Source organism: Accipiter gentilis, chromosome 26 (assembly GCF_929443795.1).
Source record: "Accipiter gentilis chromosome 26, bAccGen1.1, whole genome shotgun sequence".
In the NCBI taxonomy this organism is placed as follows: Eukaryota; Metazoa; Chordata; class Aves; order Accipitriformes; family Accipitridae; genus Astur; species Astur gentilis.
In genome coordinates, this window is record NC_064905.1 from 16778753 (window position 1) to 16803281 (window position 24529).

Sequence of the window (24529 nt, forward strand, 5' to 3'; positions counted from 1 at the left end):
CCCTGCGCCGCCTCCCCGCTCCGGCCGGGCCCGGCCCCAGCCCCGCCGAGCCGAGTCGCTCCGCTCCGCCGCGTCGGCGGCCCCGCCACGATGTGGTTGGGGCCCGAGGAGGTGCTGCTGGCCGGCGCTCTGTGGGTCACGGAGCGGGCCAACCCTTTCTTCTTGCTCCAGCGCCGGCGCGGACACGGCAAAGGGGGCGGCCTCACGGGTGAGGCGCGGCGGGGCTGAGGGGAGACTCCGGCCCGGCCCGGCGCTGCGCGGGCAGCGGAGGAGGCCGGGGGCGGGGGTGGGTGTGTGGGGGGGTGCGTGTGTGCTCCTGCCCCGCTGTCCTGTCCCCGCAGGGCCGGGCCCGGCCCGGGGGTCGTGGGGTGCTGAGGGGGCCGGGCCGGCGGCACGACTCCCGTCAGGGCGGCGGCGGCGGGGCTGGAGCTGGGGGGGTGGCGGCGGTGAGGAGATGCAGGCCCCGCCGGCTGGGGTGAGCCCGGTTCCGCCTTTCCCCTGGCTTCTCCTCGCTGTGTGCCACCCCCCACCCCGGGAGAGCCCCCGCCGGCGGGACGCCCTCGGTTTCCGTGGCAGGTTGCCGGTGAGCGGCGGCCGCTGCCTGCGGCACCCGCAGACGTTGTCCGCGCCTTGGCCGGTCCCTCGTCCCCGCCGTTGGCGGGAGCCGCCGGCCCTGCCCTGCTGCCTGCCGGCCGGTCTGCGGGGACGTGAGGGGGGTGGTTCGTGGTCAGGCCTCTCCAGCGGTGCTGCTGCTCGGGGAGGACAAGTAACTAACGGGGGGTGGCTGGGATGATCTTCTTCCCTAGTCAAAAATGGCTTCTTTGTCGTACTCGTGTTGCCTGGAATTATTGAGGTGTTTTCTTTGTGGCTTTATTTTTCTGGTGTGGGTTTTTTCGAGATTTAGAGGATGAAAGTTAAAGCGTAGTTTTTAATTAATGTCTGTATGAAGATTGTGCTGTGCTTGGGCCGGAGGTGAAGTTGTGAGGGTGCAGTCCAATGATAACTACTCTCCTCTGTGCATATGCCTGATAGCCATGTTTGGTGACAGAAACTGTTAAAATAACATAACTGTGACCGAGGCACAATGTTAACAACAACACAAAGTCCCCTCACCTTTAAAACCACCTATTTATCTGCGAAATGCTTACACAGTTATGTGAGTGACAAAAAAAGTGCTCTTTATGTTTGTGAATTATGCACAGCCGGTTTCATGCATTAGCCCTGTTAACCAAGTACTCTAACTACAGAAATGACGCAGCGGATAAATATCCTTGGCATATTTCATCTTTTCACAATGTTCAAAATTATTTTGAGCTACTTTCTTTTACATAACGTAACTTACTCGTGTACTTTTGCATGTAGGCATATAATTGTATTCTGGAATTTCACAGGTTTTTACAAGAGGAAATGATACCTGGTGCTGTTCTGGAAACATTTAAACTGACCTATTCTTAAATCGTTGAAGCTTTGAGCCAGTTTACTTCTTGAGGTAGTTTACCTCAGTGAGAGAGTCGTCTTCAGAGCTCCTATGCGTTAAAAGCTGCACATGCTCCTTAAGGAGCTGTACAACTGCAAGTTGACGCTTTAGAGTTAGAATGTAGGTATTCAGCCAAGCAGGAAAGGTGTTGCTGGAAAGGTTTTGAAGTTGCTGCTGTACTCAAGTTCTTAAACATGTCTTGTTACCAGTCTGGATGTCAATATTTGACACATTTGGTATGGTCATAGGAAGTATTAAAAATTACTTTTTAATCCGTATTCTGCCTAAAACTGCACACAAGAAGCCTGGAGCCAAAACTGAGGTCCTGCTGTGCTGGAGATGTATATATTTGTTTTAAGGGTTACCAGGGGAGCTTGCTATGGATGGTACTTCTCTTGAAGTATGATCAGTGGTATATTTCTAATCTATTACTTGCTTTTGGATAGCCAAGAGAGGTCAAAGGAGGAAGTAGCATGTTTCATGATAATGAATGAGATATGGATGAGTACAGTTTGCTCACACTTACCCAAACCATAAGGAGGAGAGCAGGCCCCTTGAACCTGGGCCTCCTAAATAGCGATCTAGAGCAGCAACCATGCTCCCTGTCCAAGTTCTAATGTTAGAAAACTTTTAATTGTGAGGATGTTGCAAAATTAATCTGCATTAAAGATGCTCATAGTACATTATCTAGAATAACAAAGCAAAGTATCATCTTAGATATTTGATTTATCTAGTAAATAGACAATTGAAATAAATGGATTTGCTTTACAAAGTCGGGTGGCTGTCAGCATTTATTCTGGAAGTGCCTGCTTTTTTATTTAACATCAATAAAAAACTATTTTAACTTCTGTATTGCCAAATTTTGATTCTTTGCCTTCTTTCTTTGTTTCATCAAAGTACTTCTACAAACATCACTGAAACCTGTGAGTACCAGTTTTTCTGGAGCTATTTGATTCCATTTTGGATGAGTTATCTTACCTACTGTTTGCATAGGTGATGCTGAAATATACAGCATTGAAAACTCTTCTGTGTTTTAGTTTAGTAGGCTTAAAAATCACTATTGGCAACAGAAACCCTACAGAGGAAAATACATTTCACTTTTATTAGAAAACTCTCCTAGGAAAGCAGAGGATTATAATGAGGTTTAGTAGACATTTAATTGCCATCTAAACTTTATCCATTACCAGTGGGATTGGCTGTAGTTGGTTTATACGTAATTTGACTGCAGTGACTGGATGTATGTCTTCATTTTCTTGACCAAGTACCATCGCTCTTCCATCACAGCATACATAATATGAACATCAGCATTTTTCGGCAGTGTTCATCCTGTATTTTGACTTAACCCAACTCTTCGTTTTGGTATTACATTGTTTTAATTTCTCTCTCTTTGCCTCCTAGGTCTTCTTGTGGGAACATTAGATGTGGTTTTGGATTCCAGTGCCAGAGTTGCCCCATACCGTATTCTGCACCAGACTCAGGACTCTCAAGTGTATTGGGCAGTGGCATGCGGTATGTATTGATGTGACTTGTCACGGGCTGGATTTGTGTTATTCTATTGTCTTTTTGGTTCAGATGATCAGTTATCCCACATAGGAGTATTCTGTGACTGCTCAGGAAACTTTCTAGAGCTTCTGGTGGGTTAGTGGAAGGTGCCAGAAATGACAAAACTTCTCAATGTTGTTTAAACTGTAGTTTAGGAACTTAAGGCTCTGTAAAAGCTTTCGTTTCTGCAGATGTTAATGAATTTTCTCTCTTCCAAGGTGTATCTGTTTGCAAGGTCATAGTGAGATTGTTCAGAGAATGAAACTGTGATGATAAGATTGCTGTGGGATGATGAGTGTTGTGCCAAAACCTGCTTACCAGGAACACGGTGCAAGATGGGAGCATGTAAGGTTGTTCAAGGTGCTAAACACTCTTTGGGGAATCTCTTTACTGACTTGATCCAATTTATTTTTTTCTGCTATTTCTGGCCTGTAATAGATGTATAGATATACTATATCTGTAAAATATATTACAATAATATTTTTTTAAAACACCAAGAATCCTTGGCCTCTTTTACTTGAGAAATGTAACCGCTGCATTAGAATATCATGGTACACCCTTCTAATACCTGGTGGTGAACTTTGATTAAGGCTTTAGGTCCTACTGGTTACTAAAGAGAAAATATCTTCAGAGATATTTGTTAGACCAACTTTGTTTATAATACGAACCTTCACTTCTCACTTCGTGGTTGACACATAAAATCTGAGCATGAAGTAATCATTTGCTAAGCCCACAGATGTTGATGTCTTGTTTTGCCTGTTCCCATCTTCTCCCCAGGCAACCAACACAATATTCTCCCTTGCAGAGCTACTTAAATTCTGCAGAAGAGAGGTTTAGAAGTTGCTATGTTTCACAGAAACTCAGTTTCCCTTTTGAGGAAGGCAGAGGGGAAGACAGACAGAAAACAAAATGGCAGGCCAGAAACTGCATACAAAAAAGCAGAATGTTTAGTGGCCACATATGATGCAAATCTGAAATTTTATAGTGTCTTTGACACTCAATGAGTGTGTTATTTTTGTACAATTTCGGGAGTGTTTTAGTTGATACCCTCTGTGTCCTCTGTATCTCAGTTACTTCTAAGTAATGCAGCATGGTAAAATGAGATGGGCTATGTAACAACCAAATGGAGTTTGATAAATTCTTATACTGGAGTAAATATATTGTTTTCATCCAAAGTATTTTTTTAATCCTGTCTGGTTCTCATTTTACTGTCAAAGTAAGAGTACTGTCATTCGCTCAAAGTTATAAAATGTATATGGCTCTCTTGTTGAAAAATGCGTATCTTATTTATGATTTATCATGTGTAAATACTAGTGGGCAGCATTCTGGTCATGCGTGCAGCTTCGGCTTTTCAGCACTTACACTTACTTCAGTTCTTACAACTCTGTAGGAATTGCAGAATTTTGGTCCTTCACGTATGTCATCCTAATGTTGTTCTTCGAAAGACGTCAATTATTGAGGCCTGGCTTATTTTAGCAATTTGTCTGCTGTCACTTCGTGACAAACAAAACAGAACACAGACTTTACTCCCCTGCCATTGTTGCTGGACCTGTGGATTTTTTCCACAACCAAAGCATCCTATAATCGTTAATTCTGTGCCCTAAAATAAGCCCTTTTGTATTACTCAGAAATCATTTATGCTTTAAAAACATTGTCAGATGACTAGGGTAGATGCCAAGTGAGCTTATACACAGAAGCAAAAGAAAAAATACTTGTTGTCTAATCCGTTGGGCTGTACGCACAAACTCAAATTCATAGCCCTGCAGTCCTTTGAGGCAAGACAGCTTACTTGCTTCTAGTTTTTGGTTTCAGGTCCTGGAGTTATTTTTGCTTATGAAACCACAGATTAGCTGGCATTGGGTTTTGTGGTTAGGTGTCCAACTACAAATATGTGAAGACTATTTCATCACTGAGGCTGCCTCTTAAAAAGGAAAGTCAGGTAGAGCAATAGCTTTAGGGACCTGCTTGTGTTGTCTGCTGCTTTCTCCTTTTCCATCATTAACCACATGGAGGGGTCTAATGTACTTGCAGAGAAATCAAGTAGCGGGAGGCATGCTGTTAACATTTTTAGATATCCCACTGCTTTTGTATGAAACTTCAGAAGATAAATTTACTGGAATTTGGCAAAGAGAAACTTACAAATATCTTTGACTTGCATTTAAACAGATTTCTTTTTGTCTGCATTTAACAATGTTTCTTATCTTGTTAAAAAAAAATAATTGCTTTTTTTATTTCTTCTGCTTTTTTTTCTCTCTACAGGAGAATATAGCTATCAATAGAGAGGAAGAAATCTTTTAGTAAACAAATCTTTGAAATAATGGCAACTAAGGCAACTTTCTATAGAAAAGTTCTTTAAATTGGTTATACAGTGAAGCTTATCCTTTGTGAACTGTTGTAGGCTGGTTAAAGACAGCTAACTGTTTGATATAATGTTTGTTGAGACGTTTTTATTTAAGAAAGCAAAGAGCTTTCTGACATGAGTATTTTGGTTGCATTTTGTTTTGGAATTATGTGCTCTCTGCTGACCGTTGCCCATGGAGGATGGAACCCCTTTGTAGGTGTAAAAAGTTCAGTTGTTCTGAAATTTCAAGGTTCTGAAAGTGCATTATTTTTGTTCTAGAATCCCAGGAATTAGAAGAGTACTTCTTGTCTGGAACATAAGAATGCTTTTTGTCTGGGGAAAAAAGCTGTGTTTGGTGTGCACTGGCAAATAGGATGATCTGTTGGTAGTGTGCTCATTATCCTCGATGGCAGTGGAGACATTTCATGAGAAGCATGATCTTGGTGTACATAAAATATCCTTGACATGTATACAGTTGGTGTTTGATTTGTCCTGATCACTGTTTGGTAATTATTAGTTTCCTGCTGTGAACTTGGAAGAAAAAAGACCTTGTTCTAATTCCTTTTTTCTTTGCTCTTCCCATCATCTTTCACCCCTTCAATTAGGATCATCTCGTAAAGAGATCACAAAGCACTGGGAATGGCTGGAGAATAACTTACTGCAGACTCTATCTATCTTTGATAATGAAGAAGATATCACCACCTTTGTCAAGGGCAAGATACATGTAAGCGACATGTTTCCCTGAAGGACTTCCAGATCCTGAGAAAGAATGGGGAGCTGGTTTTAAGAATTTTTTACCCTTGGGAGGGAGGGAGCGAGCAAGAGCTCCATTGCAAAACTTCTCTCTGCTCCCTCTTCAGATGTACATAAATTTGGAATTGTCATGGAATGCATACAGTATTATTAGCATCATGTTACAGTCATAACACTGGACAAATGTATTTGGTGGGGAAAAGGTTAGGAGCAGTAGCTCTCAGGGAACAGCCCGCTTAGGATGCTCCTACTAATTCAAATATAATACCTCTTTAAAATCCTTGCTGATTATACCTTTGATGCAGAGAGAATGTTTAATGATGGTTCATCTAGCAACAAATACAGGAGAGAGAATTCTAGTTTGCAAGCAAGGTACCTGCCCTGCCACGATGGTCTAAAAGGCGTCTAGGTGGTAAAGGAACTGCACCCCAACTTCCACTGACTTCTGAGTCAGACAGGTGTCTCTCCTTGTGCAGTTAACACACTTCAGATTCCCAGCCCACAAATTCTCCAGGGTAGAAACTTATAAATGTAGGTTTTTATTGAACAGCAGCAATTTGAGTCTTTTCCAGTACTTCAGTCAGATTCTTTGTATATTCTCTGTGTGTGTCTGTGTGTGAGAGAGATTGTGGTTGGTTGTTTTTCCTTCTGGCCAGTCAAGATCTGGCAGACTGCTGAGTTCTGCCCTTCCTGGCAGATGATCTTCTTCCTGTTGAAGCAGTATGTTTGCAAGTGAAAATAGACTTCAGTTCTCCTGCAGTGTGTTCAAAGCGTTACCAGGCCAGCTGTGAGAAACTCGGTCAAATGTTAAACACAAATGCTTGCTGCATGTGTCCAGGAGTAGATCCCAGATCATAGACTCTCAGACTATCTGACTGCTCTTTCTGCATGTCTTTACTATTTCTCTAACTTGACAGGAGAGATGATAACTGCTGTGTTGCATTTCTTCTTTCTGTCTTCCGGATTGCTGCTGTGACCTTTTGCTATATATTATGACTCTGTCAGCAGGCATGTTCCCTTCCATTTCTTCTCTCTCTCCTCCCATGTCCTTTCAGGGAATTATTGCTGAAGAGAACAAGAATGAGCAGCCCCAGAGTGAAGAGGATCCAGGTAAATTCAAAGAGGCTGAACTGAAGATGCGGAAGCAGTTTGGGATGCCTGAGGTGGAGAAGTTGGTCAATTACTATTCCTGCAGCTATTGGAAGGGCCGTGTACCCAGGCAGGGTTGGCTGTACCTCACCGTCAATCACCTCTGTTTCTACTCCTTCCTGCTGGGCAAAGAGGGTGAGTTATAAGCCTGCTAGTTGTATTTCTGCCATTTTCCGTGATCTTTTTGATGCAATTGATCTTTTGTGTGACCTTTTTTTTAAGCTGACAGGTTTTTTTCCTTTTAGGAATCCTTTGAGCTCTAGCTCAACGCATAGATCACTCCTGGCTCTCATAGGCACTTCAGTGATATTTAGACTGAATGCCCAAGTCATTTTTCAAAACATTTCTCAAGTTGTACAAGTACACCTGAAGTTTTACTTCAACTGGATTAGAGAACCGAGCAGTATTTTTACCTTATTTGGAACCGCGGCCAGGACCCAGTATTTATGAAGCTTGAACTCCTGAGTCAAAAGCTAATTTGCTGGAAAAAAAGAATGAAAACTTGAGTAATTGTGATTGAAAGCATTTACTGGATGGGAGATAATCCTTTTGGAACTGCATTATTTCTAGTCTAGTTAATCCCAAAGATTATTTCCAAGTATTTTTGGAGAACCCAGTAGAAGTATGTAGAAAAGAACTGTCCATGTGTAAGAGGGGAAAAATGCTGCTACACTGAGAGCTTACTGGCTGCTTGAGCTTAATTTCTGATTGTTGTTTTGTGTCAAATTGTAATTGTAGGGTTTTTTAATTTTTTTCCCCAGTTACACTGGTGATCCAGTGGGTGGATGTAACCCAGCTAGAAAAAAATGCTACACTGCTGTTCCCTGAGTGCATTAAAGTAAGCACAAGGGACAGTGAACTTTATTTTTCCATGTTTCTCAACATCAACGAGACATTCAAGCTGATGGAGCAGTTGGCTAACATTGCTATGCGGCAGCTATTGGATAATGAGAGCTTCCTGCAGGACAAGTCCCTCCCGAAGCCCAGGAAGCCTCTTAAGAACATCTCTGCATTAAAAAGGTATATGTTTCCAGCAGTGAGAAAAGAAGACAGATAACAGGGGATTGTAATAATAAATGTGGTGTAGCTCCCAGGTGCCACTGGGGTGTCTCACTCCAGGGACTGCATCACTTATTTCAGTCATTAGCCCTCTGCCTATTCTTTTTTTTTTTTTTTTCCATCCCAAATTGCTACTGAATTCACACACACTCTCATGTCTTTCTCATGCATGACTAGGCACTATCAAAAGGAATTTTCAACTAGAAACTTTTGAAAATCCTGTTTAAAAAAAAAGAAATGTGAAAGAAGAAATTTCCATCAGCCCCTTTGTCTGAAGTTGAAGATTTATAAAAAGTAATATACATTTGTATTGTAATAAATCCTCCCGCTGGGGACTCTTCTCTGCAGTTTCAGAATCTGATGTAATATTTAAGTTTCGCAGATGCACTTGCATATTTTACCTTGTATTGCAGGACATACCTTGTCAGTGAAGCATGTCTGAAGGCTGAAAGAGGAGTCAGATAAGGGGTGGCATCTCAGTTAGAGAAGTGAATACTAAGAATACACAGCACAGTCTGAAGGTTGTGATTGGAATGAACACTTAACGTGAGTGTTTGAGTGGGTTTTTCAAGGGAGGAAAAACCTCTGGGGACTACTCTTTACTTTTCCCCAGAGACCTGGATGCTCGAGCCAAAAATGAGTGCTACCGTGCCACTTTCCGGTTGCCCAAGGATGAATGCCTGGATGGACATACAGATTGTACCTTGTGGACACCATTCAACAAGATGCATATTCCTGGACAGATGTTTGTTTCCAACAATTACATCTGTTTTGCCAGCAAGGCAGAGGAGGCCTGTCATCTGATCATTCCTCTCAGGGAGGTGGGGATTTCTTAGCTGTATATTAAGACTACAGACCTTTCATGTCTTTTGTGTGCTTCTATCTTTTGTGCCATGCTTTGTAGATAATGGAGCATCTGCTAGATCCAAATGGCCCTTGTCTTTGTCTTCTAGGTGACAATAGTTGAGAAAGCAGATAGTTCCAGTGTCTTGCCCAGTCCTCTGTCCATCAGCACTAAAAGTAAAATGACCTTCTTCTTTGCCAATCTGAAAGACCGAGATTTCTTGGTACAGAGAATCTCTGACTTCTTGCAGAGAACACCATCCAAAAAACCATGCAGCATTGAGAAGGAATGGAAGTGGAATTTGGCTGATCCTGGCTGCGAGGTACTAAGAAAATAGCTGGGAGGAGCATTTGTCAACTTTTCAGAGTGATGCTCCTTACAGCATGTTAACAGTGCTCGTTACCAGTGAACGATGTCTCTTTGTTAGACAGTTAGCAGAGGATGGAGACTGCCTGAGCTCAGATGCTTTATGTTCTGTTGTTCAGGAGGTTCCAGAGTTGCCTTCCAGCAGCCCACTTGCGGTTAGCCCCACGTCTGCTCTCAGCAATCGACCTGTCAACTTCTGTGCTGGGGAAGTGCCAACAGCCTCGCAAGGACTACTCAAACTCTTCAGAAGAAATTCTGAGGAGCTCTTGGGACCCAAAGGGGTAAATAATATTTTAACTTAAAACAATTAATTCTAAACAGTTTGCAGTAGGTTGCAGATTTCCTGTCGTGCTCTAAGACTGAAAATGTATTTTATCCCTAGTCAGTCCTGCAGTATCACTGCTGTGTCTGTCACAATGATAGTGCTACATAGATGTAACCTGACCGTTGGCTTACTTTATCGGTACTGAGATACATGAGATACTTGACTAGAGGTTGAGAAATTAGTGTTACTGTGCTTCTGGGATGTAAGTTTGTGTCTGTGAAGAACTACTTTTCTTCAGTACAAGAAAGCAGAGAACTGGTATCTCTGCTTGCTAGTTAATCGTCTTAGGCCATGGTTCTGCTTGCATTTATGTAGAGATTTGCAAGGTGTAAATGCCATTGCACAGCCCATGTTAGTATTGTAAAGACTTGACTTCAAGCAAGGTCAGAACTGATTCAGAACAGTGTAGATTAGCATACACCCCTTTATTCAGCCCAAAGAAGAAAGGCTTTAAACGTCACAATGCATTTCTCTTGTGAAGTGTAGGCCTGTGTATACCCAGAAGTCACCTGTCCTACAAACATAAAAATCCATTAGTCTCCTAAAATGGCCATATTTGTTTCTGTGAAGGCAAAGGAGAAGATGAAGGAAGAGTCTTGGAACATTCATTTCTCTGAATATGGGCGAGGGATGTGTATGTATCGCACTGCCAAGACTAGGGGCCTGGTACAAAAAGGAATCCCAGAGAATCTTCGTGGAGAGCTGTGGCTCCTTTTCTCAGGTAGGATGTTGTGCTGGATAATTTGATAGCAGGAATAAGATTTCTTCACATCTCAAAGGAAAAGGTATAAATCTTAGCTCATTTCAGAAGAAATTAATCAGAAGTTAACTCCACCTGAATGATACTTCATGGTGTTTTTGCCAAAAATGCAGTTATCACATTCCTGAGATGGCTTTCTTTATGAGTGTAGTAGCCCTTTGGCCTCCTTTGTGTGCGTTTCAGTGTTGGGACCTAGACCCTAACATGATGATTTAACAATGAGTTTGTTACTATACTTTCATATCTATTGGTAGTTGGTGAGTTCATGTAGTGCTTCCTGGCTGCCTTATCTCTGAAACTTTGGGCATAAAATCTGTATTCCAGAGTTCAAGAGATGAAGCCATATTTGTTTGTCATTACAGGGGCTTGGAACGAAATGGTGACTCATCCTGGTTACTATGCGGATCTTGTGGAAAAGTCAATGGGAAAGTACAATCTTGCTACAGAGGAAATTGAGAGAGATCTGCACCGTTCTATGCCAGAACATCCTGCCTTCCAGAATGAGTTGGGAATTGCTGCCCTCCGGAGAGTCTTAACAGCTTATGCATTCAGAAATCCAACAATTGGGTACTGTCAGGTAAGACTGATGTCTTAGACTTGTTAGTCCTACATGGTGACCGTGGTTAGCTTGGACTTTTTCTGCAGTTTTTTGTTCAGTTTCAAGTTTTTCCTTCATGCTGTCCATGTGGTGGTGTGAGAGTAGGAAGGAAGTGGTTATGTTTTAAGATCTCTTAGCTATCCTTTGGATACAGCATTTAAATAGACTGCACGTTTCTCTTAGGTGTAATTTACAGTCTTTTACTAGTTTTCCTCCTAGAGCTTTCCCTAGTTCAGCAAAAACATCTTCTGGTTTCATTAAAAAGAGCAATTAAATCAAATAAGTGATGATGCACATGAGCAGTATATTGAAAACTAAGCCAATTGCCGGTTTGTGAAACAACTCAGTGGAAATTCAGATTAATTTTGTGTATTGCTCTGGCATTAGGGGTTCCCATTATGTTGTTCTGTTATGACCAAATTGTTACAAAGCTTTTTACGAAAACTTTGAAAATTATACTTAGTCATATTGATTAATGAAAGTGCTTGACAAAAAGTAGTTGTATTATTTGCTGCCTCACAAACAGAGGAACTGAAACAGGAACATAAATTGGTTCAAGGTCATCTATTGACTCAGATACCAGTAAAAGCTGGAAATAGATGTGACTCTTAGTGACCGTTTTGCTGTATTCATGCTTTTTAAGTCAGCTGGTCTGTATTGACAGAGCTTTCATGAACATCTTCATGTTTCTCTTCTATATCTTCATATTTAACTCTGCCCGCTCGTAGGCCATGAACATTGTTACGTCAGTACTGTTGCTATACTGCAATGAGGAAGAGGCTTTTTGGCTCCTAGTGGCTTTATGTGAGCGGATGTTGCCAGATTACTACAACACAAGAGTAGTGGGTGAGTCTTTGTCAAATTCATGCTGGAGCCTGGATTTTCAGCTACAGTTGCACCAGCATTTCTCAGGAACATTTTGTTGTTCAGAATGAATTAAATGTGATGCATTTTAAAGATGATGAAGCACAACGGTGTTCCCTTTAAAGTTGCAGGTGTGTGATGGAGACGTAGGAAGAGACACTACAGGCTACCAAGGTAGTAGTACTACCTTGTAGTAACAAGGAAGATGAAGTCACTAAAAATTGGTAGCAGGAGGGACCATTAGCAGTAAGGAGGCATATCTAGAAGAAAATTATTGGGTTATTTTTTACCCATCTGAATGATGTATTAAATCTTTGGAATAGGCTCCCAGGAAAGGTTAGTGAAAGCACCGCTTCATGGGCTTTTAAAGTTGGTCTGTATAAAAGAGTATAGTTTGATGTAAATACCATAATATCAGTAATCTGCCACCCCGCCTTTTAGGGAAAATGCATAGATAAATGAGAGATTCTGTTTCTGCATGTGCTGCAATGTAGGAGTAGTCTCTATCTAAATATGTTATTTTTATTGAGAACAGGGAACAAATCTAAATAAATGCATTAATTTTAGTTCTGATGTTAAGAGGCTGATATGGAATTAAAGTGAACTCACACTATTTTGTTTAATAATTGGTTAGTTTGGGTATAGTACCATGATACCACCAATTCGAGTTCTACCATTGTTTTTGTTTGTTTTTCCAGGCGCATTGGTGGACCAAGGCATCTTTGAAGAACTTACACGAGAGTATCTTCCACAGCTGTCAGAAAAGATGCAGGACCTAGGAGTGATTTCCACCATATCCCTTTCCTGGTTTCTCACTCTCTTTCTCAGTGTCATGCCCTTTGAGAGTGCCGTGGTCATTGTCGACTGTTTTTTCTATGAGGGAATCAAGTTTATCTTGCAGGTGTCATTGGCCATACTTGATGCCAACATGGAGAAGTTGTTACAGTGCTGTGATGAAGGTGAAGCCATGACTATTCTGGGCAGGTACCATTCATTGTTCTTATTTATAACTGAATAGTAACAGTACCCTTTTAGTCATCATCTGTTTCTACCTAATGCCATTATATAGCAGGTCACAGATAACACTCTAGGATGAAACTTGAGCTCCAGAGAGGTTTTCTGTTGCTTTCTACAACAGCTGAAATTAACTTTTGGCTCAAGTATGGAGGAATCCCATATTTCTGGAATTGTTTGCTTTGCAGCATAATGCATTCCTGCGTCTCAGTTTGAATTTGAACTTTGAAGGGTTGTTTATCCAAAAGTCACAGAAGAATTCTGATCTACTATTAAGAACAGATCCTGGCAGGAATCGCCTTCTAGAAACATAAAACATTGTCAAGCAGATATCTCCGAAGTCTAGTAAATGTAAGATTTTCTTGTTTGAAATGTGTATCTCTGTGCAGCAAGATCTTCAGCTTATGTCTAGGAGCCCACTTTAAGAAGAGTAGATACCCCAAAAATAGGGTGAAAATCAACTTCAGTTACAATGAGGGTAGCATTGCAGGTTAGCAGGGAAGAATTAAATTTTCCTACATGTTTAGATTAATGTTACAAAGAAGTTGGGAATGATGCATTTAGGATATTACTTCTTTTCCTGGACACTAATCCTGGAGTCTTGCATTTGTTCTGTTTTTTCCCCACAGATATTTGGACAACGTAGTTAACAGACAGAGCATCTCTCCCCCTATTCCCCACTTGCATGCCTTATTGACGAGTGGAGATGACCCACCACTTGAAATTGACATCTTTGAACTCATCAAAACATCCTATGAGGTAAGCTTCTGGTTTAGTTTTTGCCCAAGAGATTTTTCTTTGCTAACATCCAGTTTTGTACTTTGTGCAGCCAGAATATGAACAGTGTTCATAGCTTTAGGTGCTTAAGGAGTGTAGGCTCAAGCCATTAATCCACCTGTTTGGTGTGAGTAGAGCCTAACACTGTTGGCTATTGCGGATTACAAAGAGTCTCCCCAACACCAGTGGAGATGAAAATGAAGACTGCAAATAAGTAAAAATTACAGACCAGAGATTTCTTCCTGCTTTGCCAAAAATGTCTCTGTTTTTACTTGTATCTGAGGATTGTCAGTGCTAGGGAGTTGGGGAGGCAAATTCAGGGTAAAAATTGTGAGGTATACTGCAGAAACTTGGAAGCATCCCAGTTCATGTGCACAGGAATCCCATTCTGTGATCCACATTATAGTAATAGGAAGGTAACCTGAGAATGGTGCCAATGCTGTTGGAATACTGCTGCACTGGTGGAGGTGTACCTCGTTATTCATACTGAGAACAAACTTGTAAGAAATTTGTATCTGAATGATGGAAAGAACACAGGCAAGACAACTGGTGTTTGACAGTTCTTTGCTACGCTGTGGTAAATGTGGATTAATTTCCCTTCTTATCTCCTGTTTTTCATCCTGTCCCCTTCTAGCTGCTTATAGGCAGGCAGCTATCATTTTGCTGGGTATTTGTTTGTTCTTCAAATTTGCCATCTCTGGCTGTTCTTGGCTTCTTTTATAAAAGAATGTCACCAAATTCATCTTATTTGTCTGACCTAGTCAGTAGAACAGCCTCTTAATTTTGGTGTTTCTAACTGAATCTCATATGGGTCCTAGAAAAAAGCAAGTCTGGAAGGAATGACAATCTGTCTATTCTCTTATCTCTGCCTGTGGTGGGTTGATCCTGGCTGGACACCAGATGCCCACCAAAGTCGCTCTATCACTCCCCTCCTCAGCTAGACAGGGGAGAGAAAATATAACAAAAGGCTTGTGGGTTGAGATAAGGACAGGGAGAGATCACTTGCCAATTACCATCACAGGCGAAACAGACTCGACTTGAGGAAAATTAACTTAATTTATTGCCAATCAAATCAGAGTAGCGTAATGAGAAATAAACCCAAATCTTCCGATTGTCACAAGTCCTGCCAGCAAACCTGCTCCAGCGTAGGCTCCTCTCTCCACAGATCTGCAGGTCCTGCCAGGAGCCTTCTCCAGCACAGGCTTCCCACAGGCTCACAGCCTCCTTCGGGCATCCACCTGCTCTGGCATGGGGTCCTCCCTGGGCTGCAGGTGGAGATCTGCTCCACCGTGGACCTCCCTAGGCTGCAGGGGGACAGCCTGCCTCACCATGGTCTTCCCCACGGGCTGCAGGGGAATCTCTGCTCCGGTACCTGGAGCATCTCCTCCCCCTCCTTCTTCACTGACCTGGGGGTCTGCAGGGCTGTTTCTCTCACGTGTTCTCACTCCTCTCTCTGGCTGCAGGTTGTTGTGCAGGTTCCCCCTCCCCCTTCTTAAATCTGTTCTCCCAGAGATACTACCACCGTCGCTGATGGGCTTGGCCTTGGCCAGCAGCGGGTCCATCTTGGAGCCGGCTGGCATTGGCTCTGTTGGACATAGGGGAAGCTTCTAGCAGCTTCTCACAGAAGCCACCCCTGTCGCACCCCAGCTACCAAAACCTTGCTGTGCAGAGCCAATACGCTGCCACAGTACAGGATCTGTATTTCTGTCAGTCCTGACAGATGCTTTTCCAGCTTTTCTTTAGAAACCTCTGATGTTGGATTTCTCATGAATTCCGAATGACTTCTCTTGCAGGACAGGGGTGAATAGGGAATACAGCTCAAGTTTTTTCTCATCTTCTTTTGCTGCTGGTAAAAGGCTTTTGGGGGTTTTAGATCATCTCTGAGGGGACAGTACACTTGGTAAAGAACATGTAATTGAAAAGGGGTTGTTCTTTCTTTAGGAGATGATGTTGACCTGGTCTGCTTCCTTTCTTGTAGAAATTTAGCAACCTGAAGGCAGATGACATTGAACAAATGCGTTTTAAACAAAGGCTGAAAGTGATCCAGTCTCTGGAGGATACAGCCAAGAAGAGTGTGGTATGTGACTCCCAGATTGAATGAGCTACCAAATGGCATGTTAATGGAATGTGTTTTGCTGTGAGCATCTAGAAAGTTTGCTCTGTAGCAGACCCAGTTTTAAGTGACTTAAAGAATTGCAGTTCATGTGAAAAAATGGATTTACTGGCTGGAATAATGGATTTTCAGTTTTCTTCTTCACATGTTTCTAGTTAATCTAATAAAATGGATCGAAGCGCTAGGGCATGATTGAATGAGATATTTGGCATGGAGGGAGATAAAAACCACTTGTAGGCCTTGTAATAGTCTCCACTGTCTAGTGGTGTCTCTTACTGCTTGCCTGGAATCTTTGGGAAAAGCTAGCTGGCAGATAATTATTTTCCTGCCATTTATAGAGTATGCTAGCACATTAGGGAATTTTACAGAAGGGTTCATGGCCCAAGGGGAGTGTCCGTATCTGTTGCAATTATCTCCCGTGTCCTAGGTGGGAACCTCATCCATGTGTTTCTTTCACTGTTGTTTTTCAATGCATCTAAGTCAAACCTCTGAAGATCAAAACAAGAGGGAGGGACAACACAGTCTTCACAGTCACGTCTGCACAAACAGTAAATAAGCGCAGTAATTTTTTTCTGGCTGCTCAAAACGTCAGCAGTTTCTGCTTGACCAGTAACTGTCGTCTTGACCTGTAATCCATAACAATGGGAGGTATTAGAATGGTTGTGTTTTCCCTCCCATCCTGTGTCATATCTCCCTGCACTTGTTTTCTTCTCTTCTATGTTACACAGATTTTTCAGTGAGCCATATTTAATTTTTCTAGCTTTGAAATAAACTGCTCACCCTATTTTCTCCCTAACCGTAGGTCCGAGCTGTGTCTAGTGACATTGGTTTCTCTATTGAAGAGCTAGAAGAGCTGTATGTAGTATTCAAGGTAAGAAGCTAGAGTGAGGAAGAATGTGTTCTCACACAGAGAGAACAAATACCAAAATAAGTTGAAAGGGAAGCAGTGACTTTGCTTTGATTCTTAATCTAACCTATCAGACACGGATGTGGCATTCTGTTATACATGGTGCCAGTAAGATTGGCCCTGTTATTATCTGATTGATTATTTTTATTTTTTTCCCCAAAGATGGCCAAAACACATTCACAGTATTTGAATGATACTTATTCAGAAAGAGATTGTGGAGTCAATGGAAAGGAATATCATATAGCACTTAGAACAGGGAGCTAGGGTTGACGGTACCTCAATTTTTATTCTCAAGTTTGCCACTGACTTGCTCTATAATTGTGACAAAATTACTTGAGTGCTTTGCCTCTATTTGGCAATGTATGTATTTTTAAAAGAGTGGTATTACCCATCTGTGTTTACCAAAATCACTGCAAACTCAGTTGCACTGTGCTACAGACTCAGAAAGAGAAGCTTAGTTCTACATATTCCATTTGCAGAAAGCCCAAGCATCATTTCATTCAAACCTGGAACTATGTTTTTTGGTTTTTTTCACTTAAAATTGTTCTTTGTGCTTTTTGTGAAATCCCTGTCTCTTCCTTCATTTCATATTACTTCGTAGTGAAGTAACACTAGGAATAATGGGGAGATAAAAAGCGTGTCCTGAAATGTCTCTTCTTTGCTTGATCAACGCTATTCTTGAGCTATTACAAAGTCTCCACTCCTGTGGATTGTTGTAGTGTAGTATAATCTGATCTGTTAATCCTTTCCGTCCAAAGGCAAAGTATCTGATGAGCTGTTACTGGGGAAACAATCGTGCTGCAGCTGCCCGCCGAGATCAGAGTTTACCCTACCTGGAGCAGTATCGCATAGACATGGAGCAGTTCAAGGAGCTGTTCATCAGTTTGACCCCCTGGTCCTGTGGTGCACATACACCTGTGCTAGCAGGGCGTTTGTTCCGGCTTCTGGATGAGAACAGAGATTCTCTCATTAACTTCAAGGAGTTTGTGACAGGGATGAGTAAGTGGTGTTTTTGGAGATAATGGAATATTGCAAAAAATGTTTCTGTCCTTTTCCAAGCAGAGAACTAAAAGGAGATAGTGGTGTTTGCAGTATCATGAGGGGAGGGTGACAACCTTACAGGAAGCCTCACACAGAAAAAAAGATGCCTTTTTGCTGCTAGGCAGTCTCCTGTTCTGGGAAACAGTGGGTGGCAAACCAACAAGATGCAGCTTTGCTGTGGATTTCTTTACTGCTTCTGCATAGGGCTTTGTGCAGTTAGCGTTTCCTGATTGCATGTGAACTCCTTCTGGTTTGAGCCTGTGAGCAGAGGGCCATTCTTTATCCTAAGTGCTATTTTTCTGAACCTTTTTTTTTTTTTTTTTCTTCACAGGTGGGATGTACCATGGTGACCTCACTGAAAAACTCAAAGTACTCTACAAACTGCATCTGCCTCCTGGTGAGTGATTGCTTCTGTACACTGCTACTATTGAGCATGGTCTGTTCTGACATGCAATTGAAAAGGGATGCCTCATTAATTTTGCTAATGAAGTGGGTGATACTGCTGTTCAATTATCTTAGAGATCTTAACATTTCCTTCTCTGTAAATACAGCTCTGAATCCAGAGGAGACAGAGTCTGCTTTGGAGGCCACAAGTTATTTCACAGAGGATGTTACAACAGAAGGTAATGCAACACTGCTGCCTTTACCTCTCAGTTTAGGCAGGAGTTGCAGCATAAATCCATGTGCTATGATAGTGATTTTGCGCAAGGCATGGTCTCATGGTGGCAGTGTGTTAAGATTGCCAGTGTGTTTGAGTTTGCTGTCTTTGTTGCATGATGGGAAAGAAGTTTGGAGCTTGAACTCCTCAGTGCCCATTTCATGCAAGACACAGCATGCTCTGAAGCACAGTCATAGACTGCTGAGGAGGAGCAGTGTGCTTTTACCAGCCCGTCTTCCACCATGATTTAGGTTTTTCATGCAAGTCTCATTGTCTCTCTTCTTGTTTTTGTTTCCTTCTCTGTGTCTATGTCTGGCCTTTTCTTCTGTTTTATCTGGGATATTGTCCCCTCAACCCCTTTTTCTGCTGCTCAAGTATCTCCTTTTGTCTCAGAGCTGGATTTCTGCCTGCACTGTGAGTCTCAAGGTCAGTCCATTAATTATGTGCATGCATTGAGCATGGCTATAATGCTGATATCATCTGCTACCACCAGGGTGCTATTTTAAATACCCTGAAGTTGTTGCTGCTGCTCCTGGCTCATGACACTCCCACTATGAATAAAGTGCTATAAGTAATTAGATATCTTTCAGTATATTCTACCTAATGAATTTCAGCCTTGGTCAGAATAGGTTTTGTCTGGCTTCTTTCAGTGGAATTTATCTCACCCTAGAAACTGGTGGGCAGAAAATATGCTCAGAGCAGAGTGTGGGGGGTGCTAGGCTTGCTGGCCTGGGTCAATGATACCTGTGCCTACTCTACAGTCTTCTAATTCAATGGAATAAGGATGCATGCCATTGAATTGTAAAACTGTTAGTAGACTAATGTACTGTATTTCTTAAGATATAATTTTAGGGATTGTCACATAGGAGGTCAAAGTATGTCAGTTGTGCTAAATGTTTACCAAGATGTAATAATGCTCAAAAAAAATCTGAGTAAGTACAAGGTTGTGCTGTTTGCTGCTAGGTGGCTAACTTAACAGTCTGAGTTGAGCCAAGACTTCCTATATAGTCTAGTGCCAATATAGGGAACCAGAAGCGAAGTTTGTAAAGTTAGACTCTGCACATTACTCCCAAAGTGTCAGTTCAGTCACTGGATAATGGTGAGTGTAGATATTGGTCACCTATGTGCTCAGTAGTGGTTTGGGTTTTTTCCATTCATTATCCTGCTTTGGATAACTGAACTTCTTTGTCTTTAAGGTATCACATTGCTTAGCTGTCTTTCGTGTCTGTGTTTCACACTTTCTTTTAAGAGTTCTGCCCTCTACCTCAGCTCTTCAACCCATTTTTTCAGTGGGAGTGTGAGGTCTAACTTATATTAAATATATTCTTGTATGGTTTTAATTTGTATATGAGTTGTCTTATGTTCTTCCTGTGTTGTATTGCTGAAAATCAGCTATTAATCATTCTTTTATAATTCCGTAATTTTTTAGAAACACAAGAAGAAAGGAGAAGTGAGAATGGTCCAGAAAAAGGTAATTTCACCATAAATAGACCACATTCTAATCTTATGTCTCTCATAATATGAACTGTTCATTGTCCGTTGCTGTGTCAAGGAGACCTTTCAAAGTGTCCATTGTGGACAGAGGTAAAGTGGGATGTGAGTTGGGAAATAAATCTTTTTTGTGCCTTATTGCTCTGACTCTTCTACATATCAAGATCATAACATTTTTAAATCATGTTTGGTAAGTTGTCAGCTCATATTGTTCATTTATGAGAAGTTAAGCTGATGCAGCAGTGTTAAAATTTTTGCTCTACTGAGCTGGATCAGATAAATCAGAAAACAGTGCAGCATTCCTGGTAGATGCTTTCTTGAACTGTCAATAAAACGTGCTTCCAGCATGAGTTTTGCTGACACAGCATTCACTTTTTAAGTCTGAAGCCATTAACCACCTGACAGTATTGGCTTGTTCTTGTCTTGCAGAGGAGAAAGGTACCAGTCCACAGGACTATAGATACTACCTAAGAATGTGGGCCAAGGAAAAAGAGTCAAAGAAAGAAACCATTAAAGATCTCCCCAAAATGAGCCAGGTAAGAAGCGAACGTGAGGTTTCCAGTTAGATGGCTAACAGCTTAGTGGGGAATTCTGCGGTATGTGCAGCCATTTTGCCAGCATACTCAGTCCTTGCCTGTAGAATGCCCTGCTGTTCTGGTCTGTTGGGCTTTAAAAACCTCTAATTCCACACATTTTTGTTGAATTCCTCAATGGACATGGACAAACTGCTTTGTTTCCACCAATCAAATGTATTTGATTCCCTCTGCCTCCCAGACCAATTTTTCCTATAAGAACTGCAATCTATGTTTTTCTCTCCAGAGCAGTATGTTTCAAATATGCCATCAGTCATATAAACTTGTTTGGCTTTTTTGGTTTTGCATTGCCTCAAGTTACATACAGCTGCTTGGTGGAGAGCAAAGAGTGTGGTTACAGGAAATGGTCTGATGACTGGCGTGATCTTTTCAGTCTCTAATTTCCTTGATGGGTGCTACTTAAACCAGTTTGGAAATGCTTAGAAGCTGACCACAAAAGAGTAGCAGAACAGAAGTAAAACCTTAGGTTTTCTCACATGTGGATATGTTAGTACTCTGTTCATCTGTCAGCCAAAAGCCCCACCACTATTAAATTGCTAGCTGTGTCTTAATTTAGCCGCTACGGCAGAGGGAGAAGATTTTGCCTGTATTGGACTGTTCTGAATGAGTGCAATAAGTTGCCACTTACCTGGGAGGGAGGCAGATAAACAAGGAGTCAGTCAAGGTGGTGCCTGTTGCCTCATCTCAAGGAGCATCTAGATGATGCTCTTAGTCATAGGTTTTGTTTTAGCTGGTCCTGCAAGGAGCAGGGAGTTGTACTTGATCCTTATGGGTCCCTTCCAACTTGAGATACTCTATGATCTGCCACTGTCAACTTTTTTCAGCCTGAAGTATGATTTTTTTTTGGTCTTTGTCTTTTTAAAGGAACAATTCATAGAGTTATGCAAGACCCTTTACAACATGTTCAGTGAGGACCCAGTGGAGCAAGAGCTGTACCATGCAATTGCCACTGTAGCCAGTCTCCTTCTGCGAATTGGGGAGGTTGGAAAAAAATTCTCCAATAGGCCCATGAGGAAGTCTGAGGACTGCAAAACAAACAATACCCAAGATCCTGTGAGTGAAGAGGAGTCACCAACATCCGAACAGAGTCAGAATTCAGCAGTGGAGCAGCAACCCCAAGCTGACCATGAGGACAAAACCTGTGGAGATGCTCAACCTGAAAAAACACAGCAGGAGAACCAAACTCTAGGAGACGGGTCAGGGGAAGGACAAGGCTCTCCTTTACAGCTGCTATCAGATGACGAAACCAAAGATGATATGTCCATGTCTTCCTACTCCATGGTCAGCACAGGCTCCCTGCAGTGCGAAGACATTGCAGACGACACAGTCCTGGTTGGTTGCGAAGGCAGTAGTTCAGCTGCCAGGTATGGTAGCACCATTGATACTGACTGGTCTATCTCCTTTGAGCAGATCTTAGCTTCCATGCTGACAGAAACAGCCCTTGTAAACTACTTTGAGAAAAAGGTCAACATTCTGCAAAAGATCAAAGATCAGAAGAAGGTAGAGAGGCAGTTCAGTTCATCCAGTGACTATGAACTTTCCTCCGTGTCAGGGTGAACTCAGGAGAGCAGGAGTTGTCTTTGGGAGATAAAAACAGGGAGATAATGTGGCAGATGGCAGGATGGTTTGGTATTTTGTGTTGGGGATTTTTTTTTTTTGTTTAATCAGAGACCAGTAACTACACAATTACAATAGATTCCAATCAATAAGGAGCTTCTGACAGTGACTGTTTTTGTGTAGGTGCTTCTTTGGCTACTCTGGCTGACAGAATTAGATTTACATTCTCAAGAGCCATTAGAACCTAATAGCCCCTGACATATAGAATTACCACCATAAATTATGCATGTCTGCCTTTTGCTATCTTTTATTTTAATGAAGTTTTATTTCAGACAGTAACTGCTCCTTGCCTGCCCTTATTTGCTGTAGGTTTCTGGGTAACTTGCACAGCAGATGCAGCCTGGCTTGAAACATGTTCACCTCTGGCTGGCAGTCTGAGAGCTAATGCAGTGTAGTCCAGTGCTATAGGACCCTGACCTATAAATAGTCTTGTAAGTTCTTCATTGCTGTTCTGTGACTCAGCAGCTATAATGCAAACGTGCCCCACTGTTCCCAGCACCCTAAGATCTAAACACAGACGTTTCTCAGATCTGCAGGTTTCTTTCAGATGTCATTTGGCATTTTCGTAGTGTATGATCACTTTCTTTCCCTTCAGCATTCAGGAGTTTTCAGACAAACCTGGTTTTCTAGCATTTGCTTTTCTAATTCTTTGAAAGCCATTATTTTTAGTTTGTCTGGGAAGCCACAAGCTCCTTGACTTCAGTGCAGAAGTAATATTAAGTGAATCAATGGGCTCATGATGATTATAATGAGAGTAAGTTCCTAAATTAGAAGTCAGTGAATAAGCCTCGGTGTTACAGGGCAGTGGCACGCTGGTCTGCTGGACTTTCCCTGTCAGTGGAGAAAACGTGTTGTTTCTTGCTGATTCCCTGTTTTTACTAGCTAGTGATGGGTCCGATTTTTAGGAGGACCCCTAAGAATACTCAGATCAGTCAGCCCTTGCAAATGCTTGGGGCTGGAAGATGTGCGGGAGTGTTGGGCCACCTGCTGCTGCTCAGTCTGTCCTTTCTGAACATCTCCTGTACAAGGAGTCCAGCAGTGGACGTGCTCTTACAAACTACTACACAACAAAGGGCATTTGTACCTAAAGAGGAAGAATTCAAAGCAGTGTGGCCCTCTGTCATCAGCCCATTATGGGAAACCTCAATAGACTAGATCTCTTTCCAGTTAGAGACGAAATAACTGGGAGACTGAGTGACTGCTCTTTTAAATCAGTTAAGACCAGAAGAAACTAAGAGTTAGCCTTCTGGTAGTAGGACATGCGCTCCAAGGAAGGAGAATTAATGCTGTTCCTACAGATAAATTCATCTCAGTATGCAGGCATCTGCCTTGCAGGGCCAGAGCGAGAGATGCTGCTGCTCGGCGAGAGCAGACCCTGCACTGAAGGCAAGGTTTGCTACAGCTTCTGGCTGGCATTTGGAGTATAAAGGATGGGAAGGACATGTATGGTTGGATATTCCCATTTAACACTACTTGGTGTGCTAGTCAGTGTTAATTCCTCCGTGTGACATTCTCTGTATGTATTCACAGCTGGTACATATTTCTTATTTCTCTGCCTCCTTTGTCCTGTATCACTGGAGAGCAGCCATTAGTAAAACTGCTTTTACTAATTATTCAGTAATTTATTGTAATTTTTTAAAAGTACAAATAATACATGTGATTTTACACTGTCTGTCTGTCTTATCTGTCATGTACTCAATAAATGAACCAGAATCCTATAGGCTACTTTGCCTTTTATTTCTCTGAGCTCATGGAATATTGGTTGTTCTTTGTCTGTAGTGATTATCTAAAAGAGCAGACTTGGTATGAGTGGATTCTGACTTTTTTTTCCATCTTTTTTTCTTTGTTTTTTTCCCCTTTTTTTTTTTGGTATTTTCCTTTCTTTTTTTTTTTGTTTTTTTTCTTTTTTTTTGGGGGGGGGGGGGTTCCCTTTTTTCTTTGGGGTTTTTTTCCCATTTTTCTTTGGGGTTTTTTTCCCCTTTTTTCTTTGGGTTTTTTTTTTCCTTTTTTCTTTGGGTTTTTTTTTTCCTTTTTTCTTTGGGTTTTTTTTTTTCCTTTTTTCTTTGTTTTTTTCCCTTTCTACCCCCTTCCCCCCCATTTCCTCTTCCTTTTATCCCCCTTTTTCCTCTCCTTCCCTTTTTTTTTTTTTTTTTTTAATTAGTCTGTGTATTGACTTTTCATGTAACGCAGCTTCAGGTGAGTGCAGACAGGACTCTTGGTTCTGCAGGCTCCAACAGGAC

The 24529-nt window shown here is 41.9% G+C and overlaps 1 protein-coding gene across 4 annotated transcripts; it reads left to right on the forward strand.

Annotated features, from left to right (window-relative positions):
- On the forward strand, positions 1 to 24504 carry TBC1D9B (TBC1 domain family member 9B). Of its 4 annotated transcripts, none has more exons than XM_049829824.1 (22): positions 1 to 208; positions 2876 to 2986; positions 5966 to 6084; positions 7169 to 7397; positions 8024 to 8282; positions 8935 to 9142; positions 9275 to 9487; positions 9651 to 9812; positions 10427 to 10577; positions 10979 to 11193; positions 11943 to 12060; positions 12777 to 13062; positions 13722 to 13851; positions 15848 to 15946; positions 16785 to 16853; positions 17648 to 17888; positions 18262 to 18327; positions 18482 to 18553; positions 20018 to 20059; positions 20509 to 20615; positions 21537 to 22036; positions 24480 to 24504. In XM_049829824.1, the coding sequence occupies exons 1-22, from the start codon at positions 91 to 93 to the stop codon at positions 24487 to 24489; spliced, it is 3525 nt and encodes a 1174-aa protein (XP_049685781.1). In that variant the 5' UTR covers positions 1 to 90; the 3' UTR covers positions 24490 to 24504. The 4 variants fall into 4 exon arrangements, with proteins under 4 accessions (XP_049685781.1, XP_049685783.1, XP_049685780.1 ...); XM_049829826.1 differs by lacking the exon at positions 24480 to 24504 and adding an exon at positions 18964 to 19014 and having other exon boundaries at positions 21537 to 24009; XM_049829823.1 differs by lacking the exon at positions 24480 to 24504 and having other exon boundaries at positions 21537 to 24009.
- Positions 24505 to 24529: the final 25 nt, after the last annotated feature.